This window comes from Solea solea, chromosome 4, assembly GCF_958295425.1.
Source record: "Solea solea chromosome 4, fSolSol10.1, whole genome shotgun sequence".
Taxonomy (NCBI): Eukaryota; Metazoa; Chordata; class Actinopteri; order Pleuronectiformes; family Soleidae; genus Solea; species Solea solea.
In genome coordinates, this window is record NC_081137.1 from 19,362,053 (window position 1) to 19,389,060 (window position 27,008).

General features: G+C 40.0%; 1 protein-coding gene across 1 annotated transcript in view; it reads right to left on the reverse strand.

The window, feature by feature from the left end:
• Nucleotides 1-10,123, reverse strand: part of LOC131458766 (CXADR-like membrane protein) — a 49,076-nt gene extending 38,953 nt beyond the window's left edge. Inside the window, exon 1 of the mRNA XM_058628010.1 lies at nt 9,747-10,123. Coding sequence (XP_058483993.1) covers nt 9,747-9,780 — 34 coding nt within the window. The 5' untranslated portion in view covers nt 9,781-10,123. The remainder of the gene's footprint in view (nt 1-9,746) is intronic.
• Between the last annotated feature and the right edge of the window lie 16,885 nt (nt 10,124-27,008).

Here is a 27,008-nt window from a genome sequence, read left to right on the forward strand (position 1 = left end):
TTCACAGTTTCACAAATGAACTAGTTCCCATTAGGGCTGAACGATTTTGCATAAATATCTATTTTATTTTATTTTTTTATCTTTTTTTATTTACATAAAGTGTGATTATTTTTTGACAGGAATTGCGATTGCAATATGATTCGTGATATCAAAGTGAATGGTCATTTTTTTACATCTTTATTCTCATTTTTAGTCAAAAAACACATTTGAAGACAACAAAGATGTTTCCCGCCGATCTGTGGAATAAGATGTGTAGAAGTAGATCAAGACAATAATTCATCTAAAATAATATTTTGGCTTTAACAATCCTGCCATTTGAAAATTGCACTATAGGCTGTATTGCGAATTTCAATTAATTGTTCAGCCCTAGTTCACATTCACTAAATCACAACTTAAATTGTGTTTTCAGAGTCTACGTTAAGATGTATGCTTATGGTTTGAAGTGCTTTATTACCCAGGGAAATTATAAATACTTTGAAAGGATGTCTTTTCAGTTTCAGTTTAAAGTTATTTAAACACAAAAGTTTTAAGTTTGCAGTCACACCATTCCTGTGCTGTCTCTCCTTCACTTCACTTAAGGCAGTGTGTGTTCTGTGTGTTTTGATGAGAGGACAGACAGGAAGGGTGTATCTGTTTCATCTGTTGCAGTTTAGCCTCGTTATTAAAAGCTTTTCCAGACTCTTATTACAGTTTTCTTTTTCTTATTTTCCCCCACACACACTAATCATTTACTGGTGACCACCCAGACATGAAGAGGGTTCTAACATATAACACAAAAAAGGTGTTTCAGAAACAAATGATGGACTCATTTTTAGTTTCATCACTGCTTTTCTTTTTTATATATATTTGTTTATAGAAATATTCAACACAGTATCATATATTACAATGTTGTGCTTTTTCTTTTTTTAAACAATACATATATATACATATATATATATATATATGTACATATATATATATATATGGTTTAAGTCGATTTTTTGATCCAATAATTACAGAGTCTTGGGCGGTTCCAGAACATATGTGCTATAGAGGCGGAGCTTGTCCACATCGGTCGCATAGGGGGGTCGACTGTAGCAAAACATCTTGGACAGCCGTAGTTTTGATAAATGTCATCTGTTAAGAATTTGAATTGTATCAGTCCATAATCACTGCTTTTCTCTCACTCCGGCTCCCTGTCGTCTGCTTCTCCGCATCACGTGGCGTAATGCCAAGTAGGAGAGCTTACGTATACGATGATGCAGCCGATGTTTCCCATGGAGGTGCAGCACTGTCATATAAAAATGAGATTGCCTTTCAGTGCGACGAGAGAAACAAGTGCAGCCCTACTTACCACACTTTAAAAAAGTTGTATTATTTTAGCACCAAGAGAAGTGGGAGGAGAAACTGCTGCACTCAAAACATTTAATAGGACATGATCTAGTTAGTTATGATGTGAATGATGATTTTGTTTTTTTTTTAAAAAACCTCCACGAGCCAAACACGGTTCTGTCTCTTTCATCTTCTCTTTTTTTTAACAGTTATTCAAACGCTCAAACCAAAACAGCTGCTATGATTTTTACACTCTAACATTAACAGGCTAATTAACGGCAGTGGCCCCTCCGGTGCCTCGGTGGCTGTTGGGACATCAAGCTGACATTTCAAACAAGCCCGGCCGTAGTTTTCATTTATTAGATACTGTGTTTGTACATCACACTGCAGTGAGCGGTGAGCAGACTTGGCTGAATTCAATTCATTTTTATTAATCAGAGTGTGATATAGGACACGGCACATCCGTGACAAACACAAGTGACTAGACTTGGCTGAGAAAGGCTCACACGTGTATTCGACACTGCATATCAGGACGGAGATTATGGCGCCTGCAGTATAGAGAGCGAGGACAGTATCTGCTCATTAATTCATGGGTAAGAGGTGTGGAAAAAGTGAGCGTATACTCTTGTGACTTGTGCAGTGTTCTTACACTTGGGTAGGTTTTATTTAATTAAGTGTGGGAACAATAGAACGTTCGAGCCACTTTGCACCATTCGGCTGGTTTTGTTCAATGAGAACTTTTCGAATGAAGAATGGCAAGCAACTAATGACTGACAAAAACCAAATGTCAGAATGTGTAGACTTTTAACCTGGTATGGCCAGCATGACTAACAAAATCGCGTCTCTGTTTTGACAGTTATTCATCAATGTTTATATGATTCACAGATTTTGCTGCAGGGTGGGATGTTAAGCACTGACAGACGATGAGGTCAGCCACAATCATTTTTCTAATTGCCATTATTTTGCATACAATCATAAATGATTTCATTAAACTTCATAAAAAAAAAAAAAATCATGGCCGTGCTTCTTCCACTATTGCAAATGAGTTGGGCTTTAACACCAGTGACTGTCAAACACATGATAAATCTCTCTCTCTCTCTCTGGGAGCTTGTCTTTTTAATGACACTGTATGAGCATCATAGAGTAGATGAGTCAGCTGCAGCGTAGCGCAGCCCCACATTACCGCCATGGAAACATGTCGATTTGATGCTAAATGACAAATCACGTCGGAGGAGACAAGTGGCGTCATGCGTGAGAATCTGAACTCTGATACGAGCTATGACGTGGTTTTTGCAACCGGAAAATCAAAGATCAGGCGCCAGTTGGACAATACCAGCTGTCAATCACACGAATGTCCACTCAGGAAAGTGTTTACTGATGTTGTAAAACAAGTGAAAAGGAGGCTCTTTTCCCACATGGACTTCCATTCAAACCCTAAACCCCAAAAAAGGGTGGTCAAAAATACTAAATCAACAAATCCATATATTCAAACTTCCATAGATCCATCCCAGCATGCTAATAAATGGGTTTTCTTCTAAATAATATCAGTGGTAAAATTTTAAAATTTGTTTAGGCTCATATAATTACAGCATAAACTGAACAATAAGCGACTGCCCTGTTGACCGCCTCAAAACTAACCACAAACTACCAAGGGCTAAACAAAAATATTGACTTAAATGTAACGGATTAACGCAAAGTAAAGTAATATTGAGTTCTCCAGTTTAGACAAAAGAAGGCTGCGTTTCCAAAAAGAACTGGCCCCGCCTGACACATTCAGTTCAGACGCAAACGTTTGAGGAGGCGACTTTTACAGCTGGAACAGCTCTAATGTCATTTTTGGCACTCCGCCTTTATTCTTTCATACAAAAGGAACAGTGAAGGAGAGACAGGAAAGGAAGGCTGCAGGGGAGAGGCATTCAGTAAATGATACAGCCAGCCAGGAGCCGGATCTGGGACCTGCTGCTCTATGCACTCATGTCATACATATATATATATATATATATATATATATATATACCATAATCATTCAAGAACACACCTTATTCTGCATCCATATGGATTTGTTTCAGTTTAACGATTCACAGAGGACATTGGGAGGCTATCTGTATGTAAAATGAGCAAGAAAGGTGAAAACAAGGAGGGGACCACGGGGGTAAGAGAGTCAGGAAATCTAAGTGTGGGAGAGCAAAGAATGCTGAGCTGAGCAGAATTGCTTCATAGGAATAGCAGCTCCCTAACCTCGTCGTAATGGGTGACTGGAAAGCCTCAACAAACGAGGATCAATTCACTCTATTTGTCTTTAATTTCGAGGGAAAATATGTGCTTCATTTCCCACCAGCGCCAGCCCTCAAAGTGCAGATAATACTGACAAGAATAAGCCTGTTAATTATCTCAATAACAACGCGTGTACGCACAGAGTACGGAAAGTATTTGCTTACGGAAGTTGAGGGTGATGCTGATGCAGTTTCTCTGTGTCTTCCGTTTTAATGTCACACGAGGAGAGAGCTGCAGATTGTGATCACCTACTGTATACATTGTGTGCCTTTTTTTAACTGCACTTTTGAGAAGACACACAGAGAGACCAATTAGCCGTGACACACTCTCCTTGCGGATTTAATACGACATCGACTTGTGTTAACGCTCTTATTGTTTTTGTCGTCTTCTCAACGAGGACTTCTTTGAAGGAAACTTTTCCGACAGCAGACAGCAGACCCTGCAGCAGTGTTGTCAGGGTGATCGAGTATTGTCGATTGACAGTGTCAGATTCAGAAACTGAGTTTGGCTCTTCCTGTGCGGAGTTTGCATGTTGTGTCCTGCATGTTTTCTCCGGGTTCTACATTTTCCTCCCACATGTCCTCTGAATTGACCGTAGGTGTGAACGTGAAAGTGAATGGTTGTTTGTCTCTGGGATAAACCGGCAACCGGTCCAGGGTGTACCCCACCTTTCGCCCAATGTCAGCTGGGATTGATTCTTCATTGGTTATTAATGTTGAATGCAGCAATTCATCTATGGAAACATAGCCTGACGATCAGAGGTGAACACTGACTCGCTACCAGCAGTGCTCAGATGTTCCTGATAGCTATTCGATGACGCAGATCGAGTTTTAATGAGTAGAACGTTTTACATGCACAGTTTAATCGAGCTAAAGCCGTAGCCAGGCAACCGGACAACCATCTGACTCCACCTCCGTAGGTGGCGCTGTGTCTCTCTATATGCTAGTGCGTACTGAATCAGTTTCCTGTTGACCTTTACGTCACAGAAAAACAAACAACTAACAAATTAGATGAGTATGGCTCTTCCGGCTCTTCCGTGTCAAACACCAGGGGAAGAAATTTTGGTGCATGTGCAGAACGCTAAGTCTGACTCCGACTGAGAGTATATATGCAGGAGTAATTGGACTATGAATCGCCTTAACCAGGTATGTTGGTCTGACTAAGACTAGCTTGAATTTAGTCGGACTAACGTGTGTACAAAAAGAAATTAAGAAAACCGAATTATTGTCTTAGTCCGACTAAGACTAGCTCAATTTTAGTCGGACTAACGTGTGTACAAAAAGAAATTAAGAAAACCGAATTATTGTCTTAGTCCGACTAAGACTAGCTCGATTTTAGTCGGACTAACGTGTGTACAAAAAGAAATTAAGAAAACCGAATTATTGTCTTAGTCCGACTAAGACTAGCTCGATTTTAGTCGGACTAACGTGTGTACAAAAAGAAATTAAGAAAACCGAATTATTGTCTTAGTCCGACTAAGACTAGCTCGATTTTAGTCGGACTAACGTGTGTACAAAAAGAAAGTAAGAAAACCGAATTATTGTCATAGCCTGACTAAGACTAGCTCGATTTTAGTCGGACTAACGTGTTTAAATGATGAAATTAAGAAAACTAAATTATTGTCTTAGTTCGACTAAAAAGTTTTTACATGCATATAAATGACTGAAACACCAGGAGCCATTAGCATGATTTGTGTCTCTCACGAACATTTGCCTCTAACAAAGACCTCCATACATGAGCACCGATTTAAAATCCCTCAGCACTTTTCAAGAATACACATCCACACAGCCTTTATGACCGAACAGCCTAGAAATCTGTGAGGTGGGTGGAATTAATACTGCAAGACAAATATTTTGGAAATGGCTATCTGCCTCATTTCTCGCAGTAAAAACATGGGGAACATATGGTCCCCATTACAGGAAACCAGAGTCACACAAAAGCCTCCCTCAGCCTGCCTCCCAGACTGACCTCAATCCAGGCAGACATTTAAAGGCTCAAGGAGCAATCCACGGTGTAAAGCTATTCTTTAAAGACTATCATATCAAAACATGATGGGTCCTGACATAGAAGATACATGTGAATTTTTTAAAAACTGCTTTGCAGAACAAAATGCTACCACTTGGTAGAATAAAAGTTCCCGGGGGCCTTGGCCGTCTTGTTGTTTTGAAATCCCTCATCGCTTGAAAAACAGCTCCTGCAGGAGTCGCACAGGGACGGACACAACTCCATCAGTGATCCTCATTCTGGAATGAGGTCCGAAAAATAACGAATTCACCTGATTAAATGCATATTTCTGTGAAAAGAGTCTATTACATTGAAGAATCTTAGAGCAAAACATGAAGGTCCTGTCATGTGAATAAGTTTACAGCACAAAACTTTAATCATTGTTTTGTTTTTTGTTTTTTTCAATAAGGCCTAAAGCTCCTTTGGTTGCAACAGAGCTGATTTTTATAAATAGCCACTGGCTTGTATGGATTTCAGAGCAGCTTCCCAAAGTCTGGGGTTGTGCTCTCACAGAGAAAGAGACTACTTTGGCTGTTCGGATGGACAGAACGTGGGCAGTGAAGGGATTAAGGGAGGTAGCAAGGGGTGAGGTAGGATTTGACGGGCGTGAGGGGGAGAGAGCGAGAGATAGAGGGACGACGGTGTCACAGTGATTTTCGTCAGCGAGCTGAAGAGGCACTCGGCGAGAGAAAGTTCCTCCTGCTCAGCTAATTAAAACTCTCCCTTTACACATGCCTGCACATACACACACACATGCACACCTTCAGTGAGAGCCACAGGATGAAGTTATGCATCTGTCAAAGGAATCTGTGACGGTCATTTTATTAGAGATAACACAGTAATATGATTTCTGGCTAGACGTCAAGTAGGACATCGTCATCATTTGTTTGTCTAACTTTAAGGGTGTATTCCCAGCAGGATAGTCCGGGGGACGCTGTTTCGATTGGGCGGGGGAATGCCAGACAATTTCACACCTTCATTTGGTTCCAATGAAGCACTTTTGTACGCCGACCAAACCACGCAGTTACAACAGCTGCTCGTTTGGAGCGACAGCGCCCAAAACGAGGGCTGACCAGGAAGGAAAAAAACGCAAGAGGAAGAAGAAAACCTGGCTCATCGGTTGGAAATCCATCCCCTTCAGTCGGCTTGTTCAGCACAAAAACAATGGAGAAACACCAAATTCATGCAGTCTTGGGCTTTCTGTTTTTACTTTGGTGTTCAAAATCTACTTGGTTTTTCACCAGAAGCTTCCCAGTAGCGAGCGTTCCTCACTTACACTCGTTGGTTCGCTGGATAGTCCGTTTGCATTCCCCACTGTAAGCGAACTGCACCAGGGTTCACTTGCAAGCGGACCAAGACCCACGTGTTCAGTTCAGACCAGAGTCCGGATGAGCTTTGGAAGTGGACTATACAAGGAAACTAACTCTGGTCCGTTTAAAGTGGACCAAACAGCTGTGGGGTGAAAGCGCCCCAACTTTCAGTGTTCAAGCTATAGTCTGTAATTAGTTTCTAAATCTCTTTTTTTTATCTTATTTGTGGAATTCCTCTTTATATCTGGAAAAAAGCTCCCAACACTCTCTCCTTGACTCTGCTTCAAGCAGTGTGGATTCTCTGTTCTTCTGTGTGAGGTGTGGAGATTTGACAAGAGCAGACAAGAGAGTTAAGGGTTGTTGCAGTTGCCAACTATTGCAGATTATTTCAATAAATAACATAAAAAGAGTGCAGTCTGAAGCTTTGAGCTATGCCGAGTCTTCCACATATCCGGATAATTTGCCAAACCGACATTTACGTGACATCAAAATTGTAATAAATTTGGAATATCATGTAAAATGTGCATGGTATACGTGCATGTGAGCATCGCCGATGTCTACCTATACTGTGGCTTTCGTAACATGGATGAAACAACCCTTTGGTGTGTGGGAAATTGTGCGTGACTTCAGGATCTAACAGACGTCTGAGTGAGATGCCGGCAAGCACGAGGAAAGGCCCGAGGTGAACTCCGACGAGATACACGGTTTAGATGCCGTGCGCATTAGAGAGAGCGAGCGAGAGAGAGAGGGTGGGTGGAAATCCACGGATACTTGAGTCTCCTTTTTCCGGAAGTGAAACAACACAAATCTGTCTCACACAGCCTCTTGACTGTCAAAGTCACCTCAGAGAAACACAGTGCAAAGACTGAAAGAAGAGACAAGTGAAGGGGGGGGGGATGAAGAGGGGATGAAAAGGGGAGGGCGGGTGCGAGAATTCAAGGCCAGAGCTCTGCAAGATGTCACATCCTAACCTCTGGCACTGGAGACTTCTTTCATCTGTACGCTTGTCAGATCCTGTGGCCTGCCGCTGCTGAACTACTCTATATATAGAGACTGGGGGACAGACAGCTTAACCCATTGTTTGTGTGATCGACTCAGTGCACATGGGCATGTCCAATGACATGTGAGGCACTGGACGGGATCCAAAAAAAAAACAAAACTGAAAGGTCACACAGAAGGTGTCATAAAAATAGAGCACAGAGCTAAAAGCAACTTGGCCAAGGAGGCAAAATACAAAAGAAAGACTTAGCCTCATTTCCTTGTCATCCCCTTAGACCATAAATCCCCATATTCATTCAGTCAATGAACAATTCCATCAGAGTAGCTTTTGCTGATTTAGCATTAATGTGTGCCTTTCACTTGTGCGAGCTCGGCATGCGACGCCGGTGCCACGTTCAAGGTCACAAGAGTGGGCGACCTGGAAACCTCGCCACCTACAACGGGAGAGGTGAATTACCTCAAACGACTCCGTCTAATGAACGCATGGAGCGGCACTAATTGCGACCCCCCACCAGATTCATCCATCCGCATTTTTTTTTTAATCTGCGGCAAAAAAAAAGAAGTGAGGACAACTTTTCAAACGGGGGGGACCATGGAGGAGGCAGTGCCATGAGGTAGAACATGCTGTTTTTTTGCCATGGCCTGTCGAACTCAGTGCCATAATGAAACTAATGAAAGCTCCCATCAACCAGACTAATTGTGAAGTCAGGCCCCTGCTGCTGCTGCTGCTGCTGCTGCTGCTGCTGCTGCAACCGGCTCCAGCACAGAGCCAAGAAGTGCCACTCACTCACACACAAATGCGTTTGAACTCACACACATGCAAACGCAGAGCAATTACAGGCCAGCGTGTGGTGCAGTTTGTCAACAAGTGTGGTCAACTTTGTAAGAGGTGGCGAGAAAAAGAAGAAAATAATCACCTGTGCATATAATTGGATTTTTTTTTTTTTTTTTTTAGTTCCTTTGAGCCATGGAGGGATTAACACAAGAAGAGTGAGTGAGAGAGGATTTGCATTTTCTCCAAGAACACTCAACATAATGCTTCATTCACACTTCATGGAGAAGGAATTCCTCTCCAGGCTTTAAAACATTCTGTTCCCCCCCAAACTTAAGTGCACTCTTGAATTTTTGTAACATAAAGAAAAACAAAAACATTTTTTTAAGGAGACTCAGAGCTCCGAGTCAGCAGGAATATTCCAAATAATACTCCAATGAGAATAGATTCTACAAGCACTAGGTTCAAGTACCGTGTTTGTGTTAGATTTCATGGTGAAACATAAACATTTCATAAAACCACAGGGGGAAATAAGCTTCTCATAACATTTATATCTATTTATACAGAGGTACTTTTTTATATTGTTTTCATTCTGTCTGCTTTATTGTCCTAATATATTTTTATAAGATTTTCCTGATTCAGCTATCAAATAAAGCTCTATTCTATTCTATTTTAACTGCAACTTAAACATGTGAATCCCCTGTGGTGCATCATGCTCATGTTATTTACTTCTCCAGTGCTTTCCAAGGCGGGGAGTTTATATCTATGATATCTGGTGGAATCAGAAACAATCAATGAATGGTGTGCGTCCATAAATATGTCAACTACTGCAATATTGTGTTGCGTGTGTGCATCTGTGCTGTTTGTCCATGAGGTCAATAAACACAGTTAACTACAGGCTGCAGCACAGCACAGCAGCTCAACTCCGTTTAATGAAACTTCTCCCCATAAACACGCTTGGAAACGTTAAAAACAAACACACACACACAGGATAATTAGTGTTCTTCATTATTTAAAATCGATTGATTCGCTTCGCCGCCGCCACCACCACCACCACCACTGCAGCCTGAACTTACCCAGCACCAGAGTGCGCAGAGGAGACGCGGGCATCCCGGACTCCAGCAAGGACAAATTCCAGCAGAAGAAACACACAAGCGCAATGGACCGCGGACCCGACTTGACAGCAACTAGAGTGGGACCTGACGGAGTAGGAGTGCAGAGTACCGCATGTCTCCAGCGCGCAGCCTACAGCACAGCGTCAGCATCCCAGAAGCGCAGCGGCATCTTCATCCTTGTATGATTGCGCTCTTTTCTCCAGCGCAGCGACTATAGATTCTCCTTGAGCTCGCCCTCATGTGTGCGGGTGTTTCCCACCCCCCTCCTTACACACCACGCAGCCTCTCCCTGTCCTGAGCGTGGATCACTGCATGGGAGTCAGGAGAAGAGGAGGTGCAAGGAAGGTGTGCGTGTCCGTGGCGCGCAGCAGCAGCAGCCGGTGGAAGAGGGACCTCTACAGTTTGATATGGGCGTGCACCTCTACAGTATGATTATGTGCTGCTGTGGTACTGCGTCCCGGCACAGGACAATCCTCCCACGGGACAAACATGACATTGTTTACGTTATTATTATTATGACGAGATAATAAGATGATCATGCACACGTGAATCCTTCAGATAACAGCATATAAACAACAAGAACTGCACATGTTTCCCTTTGTTTTACATTGAATTAAGTCTCTTTTTTTACCAAACAACTCAAATTTCTTGAGATAAATGCCAATCAATGGTAAACATAAGCATAATATTGTTGACATTGCACTTATATGTCGATCTACAAAGGCACAACCACTTAGTCACAGGTGTCTAGAACTGAGAAATGTAGTGTTTCATTACTACAAATTCATCCTGCGGGCCGGATTGAACCTTCTGATGGGCCGGTTCTGGCCCGCGGGGCGTATGTTTGACACCCCTGGACTAGTGTATAATATTTGCCCTTAAACCACAGTGAACTTCACGAGAATCAAAAAGAAAAATCATTGTGCATTGGAATTGTTCAGTTTATGTTCTCATCTGCATATATGTGCATAAAATGTCTGATGTATAGATTATAATGAAAACCCTTTATGATCTGTTTTATGTTCTTTCTTTTATATGCACTTTAAGAAGTCTTATTTTTTTATGTGTTACTGTGACGTGACTTCCTCTTTACGTCGTCAGCGCCCCTCTCTGTAGTCGCTGACGATTTGTTCTCGTTGATATGAGAAAGGAATAAACGGAACCGGTCGACATTCAAGATGTCCTAACTTTGGTTCAACAACACATGAGAAGACGAAAAAAAATGTATGCTGATGTATGTAAAGTGATTTCAAGTGTTTTCTTTGGTGTATGGATCTTGATTCAGGCATCGCCTCCTAGCCCTTCATTGCTGTGTGATGTGGTTTATTTGCTACTGTTTTATTGTGTATATTAGTAGTAGCAGTACCTACAAACTGCCAACACTGCAAAGAAACCTAAACAAGAGTCGGACAATAAACGGGAGTGAAGACTTTGCCTGGAGTCGTCTGACGTTTGCTCGTGACAATCTAAAAACATATTTAGCCTTTAACCTTTGCATGAAACTCGAGGACAAACAAACTGAAGGCGTTATAATACGCCTTCAGTTTGTGATGAGATCTTAATTGCGTTTGTGGCAAATTAGGAAACCATTAGACATTCCAGTCTAATGAGGCCCCATAAATCCTCTCCTTACATTTTTAATACCTTCAAGACAAAGACAATAAGTGTTCCTCACAGTAAGCCACATACCACCAGAATTGTTTTTAGTTTTTTGGTTTTGCCTTTTTCCTCCAGAGAGACACACACTGTATTAATCATGGTTCAACAGAAGGTAGCGGCGGGGTCACACGGTGGAGTAGTGGCGAGCACTGTAGCCTTGTAGCCCTTGCAGCATGAATAAGATAGCAGCTCGCCTGGTTGATCAGGCACCCAGTAATCCGAGTATGAGTTCCTTCTGTAAGCACCCTTGTTACCCCTTTTTCTCTCCACTTCATGCTCAATATGTTGGAAAATATCTTTGAAACCAGGATTACCAAATGCAAAAATAAGTCCTTTTTTCTGTCTTTTTTTTTGTTCCACAGAGACACAAACTTCAAACTAATTAAGTAATTAAATAACTTTAAAAAAATGTGTTATTATTGACCAAGCAATATATTTCAAAGTAGACTCAGAGGCATTCAATTAAAGAGCCACTCGTAAACAATGGAGGAGGCCGGGCGGTCAGCGTTACTGCCGTGCCAGTGTTTGAATCCCAGAGGTGCAATGAAGTGTACGACATCATACAGAGTATATAGAGTTCAACTATAGACAGGATGTTATAGTTCCAAAATAGGGTACAAAAAAATGTAAATAAAAGAGTGCAGACTTGTCCCAGGTGACCTGATGAGACCTGGATGTTTCAGAAAATAGCAGCAGATCAAAAATAAATGCATTTTTGCCCTAAACCAAGACAGAGAGCCAGTGTTTAGATTTAAGAAATGGAGTGGAATGAGCCACTGTGTTTATGTTGCTTATAGGACTCAAGCAGCAGCTTGAATCAACTGCAGCACTCTCATTGATTTTTTTTTTTTTTTTTTTTATGCGAGGAGACCCATGAACACAACATTCTGCAGAGACTTTACTTCTTTAATCCTTAATGTGTGGAAAGTGTTAGTGTGAGACTTTGCAACTGTATTAAAAAGACAGTTCAATTTAATGTGATCATGTACGTTTGTGCATGTGTCAAATGTAAAAAAAAAGGGTTTTTTTACATTTGATACCTCATTGAAACCCATTAAAAGTAGCCCGCTCGTAAATTCTGATGTGATATTCTTTTTATTATTTCATGAAAACACCCTCGCAGCTGTATTTAATCATAAAAACCATCATTGGTAACATAGGGTTTTTTCTTTTAATTATGTAGCAGGGTTAGAAAAATGCTAATGTGTACCCGCTGGCAGATGACAAGAGGACCCACAAGAGTAATCAGGAAGCACTAAAAAAAACAAAACAAGTTCAGCCTCAAAGAGAGAGCAGATGGGGAGGCTAATAATCCACTATCCAAACAAGGTTATATGTCATATTCATTAGAAAAGCAAATAGATTTTGTGGTCGTGAATACGGAGCTTCATCATGAAAATAACCCACAATGACAGCTGCTATAATGTGACCTTACAGGCATCAGTGGTTGAAGTGTGTGAAAGTAACTCATTACATATTACACCTTTAAAAAGTCATCATATAACTCTATTTAACCACCAGAGAGGAGAGAGTTGGAAAAACACCTGTACATCGTTTCCATTTTTTTGGGCCTGTTTTTGGAAATTGAGAAAAACACTCAAACAAATGTTATTTTAAAATATGTTTAATATGTTTGTCTTCATTTAAATGGTTAAAATAGTATTTTAACACGCAGTAAATTGTAAATAACTGACAGATATTGAAAGTTATTCTGGAAAAATGGGTAAAAGCACTCAGTTTACAGGACATTTTTTTGGCCCTTTTAAGGTTAAAATAAGAAAGAAAGAAAAAAGTCCAGACGGACATTTTGAGGCTTAGGTGTTAAAGGGCTAATAATTGGTAATAATAATAACCTTTGTAAAGACAGTCAAAAAGTTAAATACAACAGGTTTCTTTTGGAAGTGAATCCACTTTACAGAAGTGGATATTCTGCTTTGACGAGGATTTTTTGTTTTTTTTGTTTTTTTTAAATAAAAGATCTTTCAGACTCTGATAATCAATAAAATATTTTTTTTATTCAGTCTTGGCCCGGTACCAAATGACCCACGTACCGGTACCGGTTACTCATTTACTCATTACTGGTTAGAGTGATAATATGACAGTCATAAGTTACTCTGTAATGTGTTACTTTGTCGGTTTGAGTATTCATTATTGTTTGTGTATTTCTTATTGTCATACAGAGAGAGAATATTAGAGAATTATATTCACCATAAAGGTGGTGCACATGTTTAACAAAGTATGTCGCTCTAACATTGTTGTTCCACACCGTTACTCCACCAGCAGCATCCTGGACTGACTGATTCTGACTGTGATGGTGAGTGTGTGTCTCTGCAGCCTCATGTTTCTGCTCTGCTCTGACACCAGAGGAACCTATCGTGGTCTCTGCTGTTGTAGAAACATCCACCTGTAAAAAAAAAAGTTAAAAAACTGACTTACACCAGCACCATTCAGCTATAGTCTCTGCATGTTTTTATTTCTTTGGTTTCTGGCTCCATAAAACTCTGGAAAGTGTTGTGTGTGTTAAAATCTCAGGAGATCAACAGCTTCGGCGACAATTAAAGAACCCTGTGTTACAACAACAGTCGTGTCGGTAAGTCAGTGAAATTTGTTGTGAACATTAACTGAAGCTGAGTCTGCAGCATTTATCCCATGCACTGCTGTGACATGATTGGCCACTTAGATCATCAGTGGATAAGTTGGTGTGGAGTAATCAGAGAACTCAGATAACAAAATTGAGCAATTTTAGGCAATTTTCCACACAGTTTTCTACATAAATCAGTGAAACAGTTGGTTTCCTCACTAAAGGAAAAGGATCAGTTTTTAAGGAGCTAATCTATCTATCTATCTATCTATCTATCTATCTATCTATCTATCTATCTATCATGGCTATGTACGAGTGATGGACGTTAACGTGCCTGCCCGATTAGAAGAAAACCCACATTGACTTTTCTTGTTTTAAGTGAATAACAAAGACAAAAGGCGCCGACAAGAACAAATGTGTGTTTCGTCCTGAAATAGCAGGGAGCAGAACAAAGACAGCCTCATTAAAAATGTATCAAGGGTACACCAACCCTTGTGTTTCTCCTTGCTCAGGGATTCTTCGTGGCTCAATAAAAGGCCGAGGGCAACCTCATCATCACACTCACCAAACCTTTTACATCTGCACTTGTGCATCGCTCTTGCACGAGATTGTGCCAACTACTTTCTTTTATGTCCAAAACTTCATAGACACGATCCAGTGGCTACTTAGCAGTGAAAATTTTTTTTTAAAACACCAATAAACTGCTGGCGTCTTTTATTTTATCTGCAGAACTACCAAACTATCAGCATCTTGCGGTTCATGTCCTTGCAGAGAGATGTTCATTCAGTCGACCGTTTGGTGCTGAGTGTGCAGCGGACGTCTATTGACACATGTCCAACAGTGACCGCACCCACTCGATACTTTTTTGTTAGCTCTTTCCACAATTTTAAAGTGCATTTCTGATCCTTTTGTCACATAATATATGTGTATATATATCTAAGAGAAAGACCATGTCCTGTGTAATATTGTAAAAGTAGAAGAAAACCCCTCAGTGAGGCTTTCTTTCATTATTATAGTCATTTAGTTCCTTTCTGTTTCTCTTTATTTACTCGGTTACATATGAGTTGATTTCACTTCATTGTACATTCTCTTAAATTAAGTCACGTCTACCATTTTTTCCCTCGATCATTATCATTGATTTTCTATCTCCAGTGCTTCCTCATTGCAGATGGTCTGGATTTATTATGGCAATCCCTCACTTCTATGTTATTTGTGTGACTTGCTTTATGTACTGGCTGATGTGGTAGCTGCTTTTCTATTATGTAAAGCACAGTATATATAAAATCTTACTGACTAAATGACCGACTAAGTGCTTGTTGCTTATTTTAACCATAAAAAGGGCCAAAAAATGTCCTGTAACTAAATGCTTTTGCCCAATTAACAGGATAACTTTCAATATCTGGCATTTGTGTACGATTTACTGCATGTTAAAATAGTGTATTAACAATTTAAAATGAGGAAAAACTAGTTATATTAGGAAAAACACTGGCAGGATAAAACTGTGTTAATGGCCGACCACCACATACCTGGGAGCACAACGCAGTTTCCCTTTTTAATTAGTTTCAGCTTTGACTAATGTGCCACGATCAGACCTTCTATCAAGTATCAGTAATTGACGTACATGTCAGAAAAAAGCTGTTTCCATCAGCTTTAATCACATTTGTTTGTTTTCCTCCTCTGCCAAGCACTTGCATATTTCATGCAGACGTTTGAGTTGATGCAGTCACATGTTTCCATCAAATTCAAATTCACTACAAATAGAGTTAAAGGGAAACAGAGAAAGGCGTGATGGTTAATTGATGGAACAGCCTGAGATGTTTCTTTGTGTGTGTGTGTGTGATCTCTGCGTATTGACTCCTCCGCTCCACGCGTCATGTTGTTCTGCGTTAATGAAGGCTGATCTGTCAGAGGCGGTTATAGGATGTTGATCGGCGAGGTGTTTGTCCATACCGACAGCTGATGTGCTCCGCGGCGTCTGCTGAGATCTATGAGTGTTACATTGACTCCGACGATGGGTGTGAAGACTGGTGTAATGTTATTTTTACACTCACGGAGTTAAATTAATTCCGACTATTGGACTCTCTCTCTCTCTTTTATGTTGTTCTCATGAAGCGCACACCACACAAACCACGACGGTGCACCCCCCCCACCACCACCACCACCACCTCCCTCCTCCCTCCTTGAAGTGCTGCAAGCCACTCATTATATGGAAGGGTAACCATAGCTCTCCACTGAACTACAAGACGACTCATCTGATGAGTGTGGAGACTCCGCTCCAATCAGCTGAAAGGCTGAATAATGCCACAGTAAAATGCTCAACTCTTTTAAAAAGAAGTTACGCACTACAGTTTTAACTGAAAGCTGAGAAGTTGCACGTCAAATGCCAACGTGCAGTTATTGCGGTAATTTCACTTGCGCATATGTTTTATACTGTTCAAATTTAAAAAAACATCTGTGGTTCATGTACAAATACAGAGTTTTTCCTTCATTTGAAATTGTTAATACACTATTTTAACATGCAGTCAATTGTAAATAACTGCCAGATATTGGAAGTTATTCTGGAAAAATGGGCAAGGGCACTTAACTCATAAGTTACTTAACTTAACTGTTTGTTCATTGAACTGTTGTATATTTATTTTATTATTATGGTAGATTTCACTCGCGCTGCTGCAGAAATCCAGTGCCTGTACATAGTTTCCATTTTTTGGCAAACAAACTTTAAATATGTTTTATACTGTTCAAATTTCACGTTTAACATGCAAAATCTAATGTTCATGTACAACTACAGTGATTTTTCTTAATAAAACTTAGTTTTTTCTTCATTTTAAATTGTTAATACACTATTTTAACATACAGTAGATTGTAAATAACTGCCAGATATTCGGTTATTCTGGAAAAATGGGCAAAAGCACTTAGTTACAGGACATTTTGAGGCTTAGGTGTTAAAGGGTTAACACTAATAATGGAAGTTACAGAGCGGCTCTTGTGTTTTATCTGCTCTTTATCTCCTTGTTCTCACAGCATGTAGAATATATATATGCTATGACGCCACATACTACAAACACAAACTCTTTTTAACTGTGTGTGCGTCATGTTGCTTCACACAGAAATAGAACAAAAGGACAAAAGGAGAAGAATTGGCCTCCCTGCAAGTCATCGGAGTTGTTATAGATAGTGCTGATTTACGGTCGCCATCATCAGCCGGATTAGTCTGGAGACTTTAAAGGAGGAGCATGTGGTGTCGGCTGAATTGCTTGCCAATTCACTCCTCATTTGATCATTTAGCATGGAGACAAGGCACTGAACTGCCCGCCTGCCTCGCAGGGGTCAGCTGTCCCATTAGCTCGCGAGATTTATGATCTGGTTGAGAAGTGGATTTGGAGTGGGCATTAAGAGGAAAAAAAGGGATATTTCTAAACCAAGGTGCAACTGTGTTACCACACACACACACACACACACTTAGTGTTTGCTGTGGGTGACCACAGACCCACAGCGAACCATCATTACATGGCCTCCATCAGTTAGTCCATATGTTATCTTGTGACTCTAGGAGTTTGAAATCCAGAGTTTGGATTTTGTCTTTGGTGCAAAAGCTGCCCGAGGCACATGTGGGTATAACAACTCCAACAGAAGCCAACGGTCTCAGTTTTTGATCATATTATTCACCCATGGGTCATACTGTACTCTCCTTCTTCTCTGTGCACATGTGTGCTATGGGTTTTTTTTCTTGCTGGTTCAGTTGCTCGGTGTTGCAGCTGTGTTTAGTTTGAGGGCATTTAGCAGAGCTTTTTACGTTCTAATGAGTGGTCGCTTAACGTCTACACTGACACGCCGAGATGTGCTGGACTGTTCTGAAACTGAGTGAGTCGAACAGGATTAAAGGAAAAAGTGGTTTCTTCCCTGCCGGCATATGATGACCTTTAGAAACTCCTGCCCTTAAGAGAGACACCAGAGGTAACATGGTATTTACAGAGAAAACTGGTGAATTGATCATTTATTGATAAATGATACCTACTCAATGTGGGCGGAGTCATCAAAGCACGGCTGCACGAAACTACCGTGACTTCGTTTAACACGCGACACACACACACACACAAACGAGTGAATAATGACTTGTCAAGCAGTTTGTTTTCAGTGTAACTGAATCATTAGAATCAGTTCATTAAAAATATTTGTTCAGTACTTCCTCCATGAGTCACAGGACTGAAATACAGCGGCAGGGGTTTGTGATGTGGCTCGCCGCTCGCGATCAGCAGTGAATAAATGCACCAGACTCCTCTGTTAAATATTGAGACTTTAGACATTTCCCTGGTAATTGTTGGACGTTAACCCACGTTTTTAGGATTCTTGAGTCTTTCTAACTGATCTACAGTTCGGCATTGTTCGGCTTGATTCTTGTGTCGGACATGTCTTCCTGTGCCGTGCCGTGCCGTGCCGTGCCAAGGCGAGGCGAGGCAAGCTGGTGGAAACACACCATAAGAGAGACACCAAATGTAAGGTGGTATTTAGAGAGAAAAGTGATTTCAACCAATATGCTAGAAATAAATGTGAGTTTCTCATCTATTAATATACCTTTAGACTAAAAATGTGTTTCGAAATGTGTAGAAAAAAACACAGGATAATTCTTTCTATTCAAATCTGCCCTCACTATTGAACATTTTAAAGACCCACCTCTTCTCCTCAGCCTTCATTTCAGGATGAGGATATTTTTTTCTTGTGGATGCCTTTTCATATCCAAGCATTTTACTTTGATCACGTTTTATTGTTTCATGTTCTTTGCACCTTGTGGTTGTACCTTTGATCGACCCTGGTTGTTTTCAGATGCGCTTTGGAAAATAAGTCACCTTGAACACAAATAACTTCAGGCTTACAAGGATTTATGTGAGAAAGAGAGAAGAGAGACCAGGCTACTGGCGGAGAAAAGTCAGCGAGGAGATTACAGGGTGAAAACGGACAAAAGAAATCTTAAAGACAAAGAACACACTCGTGGACGGAGAAGGCTCAGGAAGGAGCCGTGCATATATAAGTGCAGTGATCTTCCATTGCTGAAACAAAGAGATGGGAAAGGGCCAAGCACTTGATTAACTATCCCCACAAGCCACAGAAGTGGCACTGGACTAAAAATAGAGCAAAATACTGTTGGCTAAATTATAGATACCTGGAGCCTTTCCTTTCCTTTCCTTCCCTCCCCTTTCCTGCCTGCTGCAGTCGGTATTTCAGGAGCAGAAGCAACACATGTACTACAAGCAAACAGCGTAATTCAAGGAAAAATAACAGTAACTGAATCTCTAGATCATATGGATACATGGGGTTGGATATCAGTGTTAGGCTGAGGAGAAAGTAGTGCACTAATTAACCTTGGGACAGTTTCACTGGGTGACACTTACAGGTATAATTCACTAATCCCTGCTTGAGGAAAATATGGAATCTAATCCTCCTCATTATACATGTAATAAATCCAGGTCAGAGGTATTTACAGACCTTAACGTCTCGCTGAGCGGTGACGCTGCTGTATATGAGCTGTGCATCAATCACTGTCCACACACACACACGTGTGTCATCATTTTAAGTGGGTTATTTAAATGAGTGAAAGACTGCGGCGCGAGCGGCCACAGCACCGCCAACCATTAGACTTGCAAATGACATCGGCTTAATACTTATGCTGATTCACTCTGAATTTGGCACATGCTTCTTTTTCCCAAAATTCGAACACAAAACTCAAACTCGAAAAACAAGGTAAATTGTTCTTCATCTGCTCAACGACAAGGGCAATTTAAGAAGTCAATCCCTTGAACCCTCTTGCAGCCACGGTCTAAAAATATGTCTTTACAAACAATACCGTTGCTGTTATGCTAATAGACAGACGCAGCCTTTCTGAATACATTAGTCATAGTCATGAAATTAAACTCCATTGTATTTCCCACTGAGACATGCTTCATTTAATTACAAAGAGGGGAAATATAGACAATTTATGCCGGCTTCCGTGCATCTGCGTGAACGTGAACTTTCATGAAAGCAAGCGGCTAATGAATAAGGATGTGGTTGCAAAAACTAGCCCAATAAAACTGTGCTTTATTTGGATCTAATGTTGTAGGATTTAATGAGATAGACACCAAATTTGAGAGACTTACTACATTTGTGGGTTGTGTTAACCTGATTTTCTTTAAATAAGACAAGAGAAAGAGGAGTTCAAGAGAGGTTCAAGTTCTTATTATTACTATTGTTGTTGTTAATCCTGTGCAGCAGTCCCTGAGTGATGTGAAATACAGCCAAGGAGTCAAGATGATAATAAGGGAGCATCTTATTAGCAGCAACATCTGGTGGTGAAAAAGAGAAAGGCGTGTTGGACTTCAGAAGGCATGAGAAATAAATAACAATGACTACTTTTATGTGTGTCCAAGAAATACAGTATTACCTACCCACACAACACAAGATGGCGCTTCCCGTGTGACGGCCTGTTGCAGCAGCTCTCGCTACTTTCTTGCTTTTTTTCCCCTTAAAACGTTGTCTTTTTTAAATTTTTCCTACTATTTTAGTGTGTGTTTTTATTACTTAACTACGAGCCTATACCGTATATATTCCTATACCTTCTTGGACATGCATGTTTATTATTTATTATCTTTATCTTTACTGTCTTTGCTGCTATGTCAATGTAAATGTCCCCACTCAAGACTTATAAAGGACTATTGTATCATATCTTATCTTATCTTATCGTATCTTTTTCTTATTTTACCTTTTATTTATCTTATTTATCGCTGTTGTACAGCACTTTGTTTCAGCTGTTGTTGTTTTTTAAAGTGCTTTATAAATAAAGTTGGATTGGATTAGATTATTTTATGTTATTTTATCGCATCGTATCGTACCGTACCGTACCGTACCGTACCTTACCTTACCTTCTGCATCGCATCACACTAACTACTTCTCTCTGCTGCACTGACACAACGTCAAACACGTCACATGTTGATCATACTTCATCTACATCGTCAGACTAAAAAAGGTAGAGCAGTCCTGCAAGGCTCCAAACATAATATTCCACACTCTGTCTCTCACGAACGCCAGCATTTCATTCCCACGCCGGTCACATCAGCGAGTCTCTCCTTTGCCTGCAGCAAAGATCGACCGTTCGGCTCGCATCACTAAAAGATGACCCGCAACTCTATGGCTGTCATTACTTTGCAAACGCATCCACGCGTCTTTGCTGAGCCACATTCTACTGTGCATCCTCAAGGTTGTCATACTGAGTTCACTCTGAAATATTTCAGCAGCGCGTGATAATACTCAAACTGTGTCAATGACACTTTCATCATAAATTAGATCTTGTTTGCTGTAGTGAAAAGAGAAGTTTGATTAAACTGTTATATGTTGTTAGTTTGTGCATGACTCATTACATGAACGGGGATTTAATGTAGGCCTAAATCTTTAAAATTGACCGGTCAGGTTTTATTGAGCAAAAACAAAAACTTAAACCTCCTTAAATCTTCTTAACTTTTTGGCACAGGCATAGTTGAAAGATGAGGTTTGATGCTTTTACTCAAGAGAGCAGTTCATATAAAAGTGGTAAGTGTGTTTTGTTCTTTTTTAAATTCATTCAAAGCACAACATCTAAATATTGGAGGTTTTGTGTAAAATCTTAAAATTGAGCGAGCAAAAATAACTAAATCACTAAAAGTTGCCACGTTTGTGAGACTATGATCAACATGAGGTTGAATCTTATACACAATGTTGTTTGAAAATGGGACTAGTTTGCTTCTTTTGGAACCATTTTAATTTGAACTGAAAAACCATTGTAATCTGTCAGTGTGATCCATGTTTTACGCCTCAAGTTCAGTTAAAATGTATTATTTACTCAAGAGATTCAATGAGTCTTATCGGCTCAGCTTGCTTGGAGCCTCAAGAGCAGGTACCCAAAAAAAAGCGCCAGGAACCAGGTACTATACCTAATGGATAAGCAAACAACGAGTAGTGCTAGAACTGAATAATCTGTTGCCAGATAATCCCTCCCCGCATGTGTTCTGTCCACAGACTGACTGTAGCCACAACTGGCGTGCAAACTTGGTGAGGTCGGGTTGGAACTTTGGCACACTGACAAGAGGAGCTGGGGATCAAACTGCCGACCTTAAATTGGTCTAATGATGTTATTTAGACTGTCCAAAGCTGCCCTCGCTCCTTTCACCCAGTGGCCAGGCCTGGTTACAGTGCTGTAACACAACACACTCACATACTGCTTTGGTCCAGTTTGTGATAAATATTCATTCAGCGATGCTGGAGGTCATAAATCTTCATAGTGATCAATCAGGACTGATGCATTTCAGTTGATGTCAAGCAGTTTGATTTAAAAACCTGTGGTGCATGGTACCAATCATTAGACTTCATGAATTGTATGATGCCAATACGCACCAATACTGACAGGTAACTATACTGCTTCATTCATTCATTTATTCATTCATTCACTCTTCAGTTTTCAATTTATATAGTTTTGTCTGGTCTTGGACTAAGTCTTAGACTCATGTTATTCCCATAGCTACTGAGAAACTTAATTTTAAATTCTTGACTTGATTTGGCAATGTATTTATTGTTGTTTCCTGTTTTATTTTGAAATAATTACCGTTGCCTCCCGTTTCAGTGTCTGCTTCCTGTAAAGTTTGCCTCCTCTGTGATTACCTGATGCGTTTCACCTGTTTGTCATTATCCCCTCACCTGTGTCCTTGCCCTTATTTAACATCAGTCACCTGAGCCTTTTGACCTCTTTTGTAAGTGTTGTTGCCTTGTGCTTTTTTTTTTTGGAAACCTGTTTTGTTTCAAAGACCAGTAAAAGGTGTTTTTTCTCTTCCAGTTGTGGTTTTTGAGTCCACATCTAGTGTTTGTTCAGGCTGATATTTGTGGTGTTTCTACTGTTTCAGTTTCTGCTTGAGTATGGTAGGAGTATCTTTCTTTATGGGTGTTATGTTTACAGTATTTCGATGCTGATGTCATATTTATTTTAATCTTTTGTGCTTCCTGATGGCTGCTGCCCATCTGTTCCTTGTGCATAATAGTAAAGTTGAAGTTCGTTTGTACACAGTAATAAAATACACTGAACCATGAATTTAATTAGGGGGTCGGAAGAAAAGCAAAGTTGAAACTATCATCACCGTCCCTAAAGCTAAGAGAAATGAGAAACCCAGAAAACAGTCTAACATAAGGAACCTCGAATAACAATATTCATCTTGACTCAACATTATCAAGACTATTGTCAAGACTTGTGTAACAAAATTAAACAGCACATTTTGACAAGTTAAACAACTAAGCCTATGTTGAAACGTATGAACAGTTTTAAGTTTAGTTAATGAGATTTTAAAGCAGCAGGTGAAACTTTGTGATAGAATATATATTTATGTTAAATGCTCCACCACTAGATCAGGCTTCTCTTAGGTTTCTGTCAGTCAAAACTGCTCTGACTGCTGAGAAAGCGCATCAGTGACTTATCTACTCTCTCTGTCATGTGATGGTGTGTCATGTGATATGTCTCAGTATGCAGAGAGAGCAGTTTTTCTGTTTTACACACAACCTTTAAACCCCAAACTTGTCTATGCTTGATGTGGTTATCTTTCCCCCTGTCTTCCAACACTTGTTAAACTGTCTCTGGGTCTTTACTTGTCTGGAAAGCAATGATCACACTGGTTACATGAAGCCATTATGTCTCATCAGGGACTGATCCTCCGCAGAATACCTGGTTAATCTCCTCCTCTGTGTATTTGCATGGTGTCCTAACAGAGGGAGAGTGATTTCCTGTTATTTAGTTTTGTTTTTACCTGTGAGATGTGGGTTATTTCTGAGGTGTTGGAGACACTTGGACATGGTGTGTTCATGGAGGTGGCGCTCTCTAGTGGCAGCATGTGTCAAGCGTGGCGATTGGATGGGGGAATTCACCCCAGGAAATACATTTTGGACACTTATTTTGTGCTGTACCTGAGAAGTTAAACAATTATTAAACAACAAGGAGACCACCTAGGGAGAAAATGAGTCACAATTTGAATTACAATACGGGACTAAAAACAAGGAAACACTAAAAATATCTGTTATTTAAAACTTCAGAAATGGCCCAGCACAACTAAAATAAATAAGTGCCGGCCGACCACCTGCAGGGAGGGAAACTACTCAGAGGAATGCATCCATTGTGCAGCACAGCAAACTCACGGCAACAAATAGTGCATGTCAAAAGTGTCCCAGTGTCCTGACACACATGCAAACTTAACCTGCAGCATACCAAGCCTCCCAGCAAGGGAGATACAAACTTAAACAAGCAAGACGACACAGAAGGTCAAATAAAGCAACCTCTAGTTAACCCTAAATATAGAAAACTAAATCAATATGACTGTAGTGTACGTCACCTCCGGTCAGGTGACAGGTAAGGAAGTGATGGAACCGGGAAAACGTGTTTACGGAGTGAGACGGAAAATAATAACCACCAATGGGAATACTGGCAAAAGCACACTCAAGCACAGAAAAACTATAGAACCAGGGCTTAAAATGGCGTTTTACAGTGATTCATGAGCTTCTGAATGTATTTTATCTCAGTTTTCATTGAATCATTTCAGGCCAATTGTGATTCAGTAAATGATATTTGAATTCTGACATAGTCTTTTTTACTCTTATATGGATTTTATGAAGACCGGTGTACGTATTGCTGTTTTTCTATGGAATATTATTGCAGTTGTCTGGTGCGATGAGGGCGATAATATAAAATCTCATTCATATCATCTGTGTTCCTGTAACTCCATGAATTTGCAAATGTGATGGTTTCAGTGGAGCAGTCGTTAGTGAGGAGCTCATTTGCAAAAACATAAGCACAACTGAGGAAAAAGCAATTAGTGTTTTTCCATTTGATTTGAAACCTTTTATTTTAAGAACACGTCTATTTAATTACTATCATATGAAACTATTACTATCCTATGTAGTCATAGACACCACCTTCAGTTTAATAAGTATTATCAATCATTCATTCTCTCATTTGAGCTCTATGTCACACCAACAGAACTTTCTGTATTCTTACATTATATCTTGATAAACATATTGCAAATCAAAATGATCCAGAATGATATTACACGCCATTTCAAAGTGAAAGTCTTTGTTTTGACATATAGTCCACAAAAAAGAACATAGTTATGATGTAAAAAGTCATCTTAATCACAAAAACACACAGAAATACAATAGCATCAAAACATTAAATCGATTATTACATGTAGACAATTGTAATTAAAACACGAGAAAAGTTTATATATAATTTAATGTTGAATTTAATACATTTAATACTGTGCTAAATATAACTGTTGGTCATGGGAACATCACACTCCAAAGAAATATTTGGGGAAATTCAAGTCTGAAAACACCTTCAGTTTCGGATCCGACTGATGATCTGGTTATATAGGTACAACTATGTTTGGGGGAAAAGAAATGTGTTGTGATTGGAAATGACAGGATTATTATACGTTTGTAAATGCATCACGTTAAAAAATGAACCAAAGATTTATGGTTTTCTCTTAATTTCCCCCCCTTACATGTTTGTGAATCCACACTCTTTAAAAAAAAAAAAAGGAAAAACATCCATGTGATCTGGAGCACCTCCTCAGTTCAGTTCTCCTTTAATGCATTACTTCCTCTTTGTCTTTGCTCCGTAGCTCCACGAGTGATGCAGCACTTCTATTTGGGTCAGCCCATCCCTGCCTTACATCCCTCCCACTGGCTCCATCTCTCCAAACCACCCCTCTTCCTCCTTCTCCCTTTGTAAACGCATCCCTTCCTTCACTCTTTTTTTTTTCTATACCGCTCATGTGCTTACCATGTGCTGCAGCTATGGCCTTCCTCTCCTCTCCTGTCCCTCCCCCTCCATTTATGCATCATTCATTTTCTCGTCATGTTACCTCAGCCTGCAAAATCGCTCTCTTTCTCACACACATTTGTCTGTATCTCTTTTATCGTCTTGAGTTGCAGGTTTCACGAGACTGCAGTGGTGTTAGTGCTGTAGGTTTGTCATATACAGGCAGTGCACATGGCGTGGCTATTATGTTGCTCTGAGCCGCTTTTGATTGGCCCAGAGTGTCTAGCCCTGCGATGTGAGGTGGAGGATGTATACGATACAGAGGTGTCCAATCAAAGACTGTTACCATGCAGCCACGCACACACATGCACTACATACGTGTGAATGTATACACAACTGTAATCATAACACATCATCATGATCATCATCACTGTGTAACATAGAGCTCATCAATCATTAGTTAGAGCATATACAACACCTAATCCAGCTACACAAGTGTTTAAATGCACTGACAAATGCAAAATATACATATTTTAATACAGTTTAATGCACTGATGGTGCGTGTTATATTGTCCACCTATCACTCACACCTCTACTTTCTTATTTTTTCCACACAATTTCTGCTTTTTAACTGCAAACTCATTGTGTAAAAGTTGTCTAAAAATGTAAATGTAAGTTAAATAAGAAAGTAGCTTGTTTAAAATGTACTCAGAGTAAAAGTTACTTTTTAGGGGTTGGGGTTCTTTCTTGTGTCGCACAAAAAGGAAAGAACAATGTTTTTAATTAAAGGCAAACCTTTACAAATTAAAGTGCTGACAAAGTAAAATATGTAAACTGCATAATGTATCAATCAAAATGGGTTGAATGTTAATTAACTAACCTTTTTTACTCATTAATGAATAAAAAGTACACACAAAAGCCTACTCAATTACAGTAATGCAAATAAATGTAATTCATTACTTTCCACCACTGTGAAATGCTTAGGGCCTCCGTGGCCCTTAATGGGGCCCCCAAGAGCACTTGACATTTCTAATAGGAGAGCATTTCTTTTTACATATTACATCATGTAATCAGTAAAGAGGTGGCATTATATCAACAGCTTGAAACAAAATATACATTCAGTCAATTTCTGCTTCCTCCACCATGAGAAGAGAGTGATAGTAAGGAGAATCAAATCAAATTCACT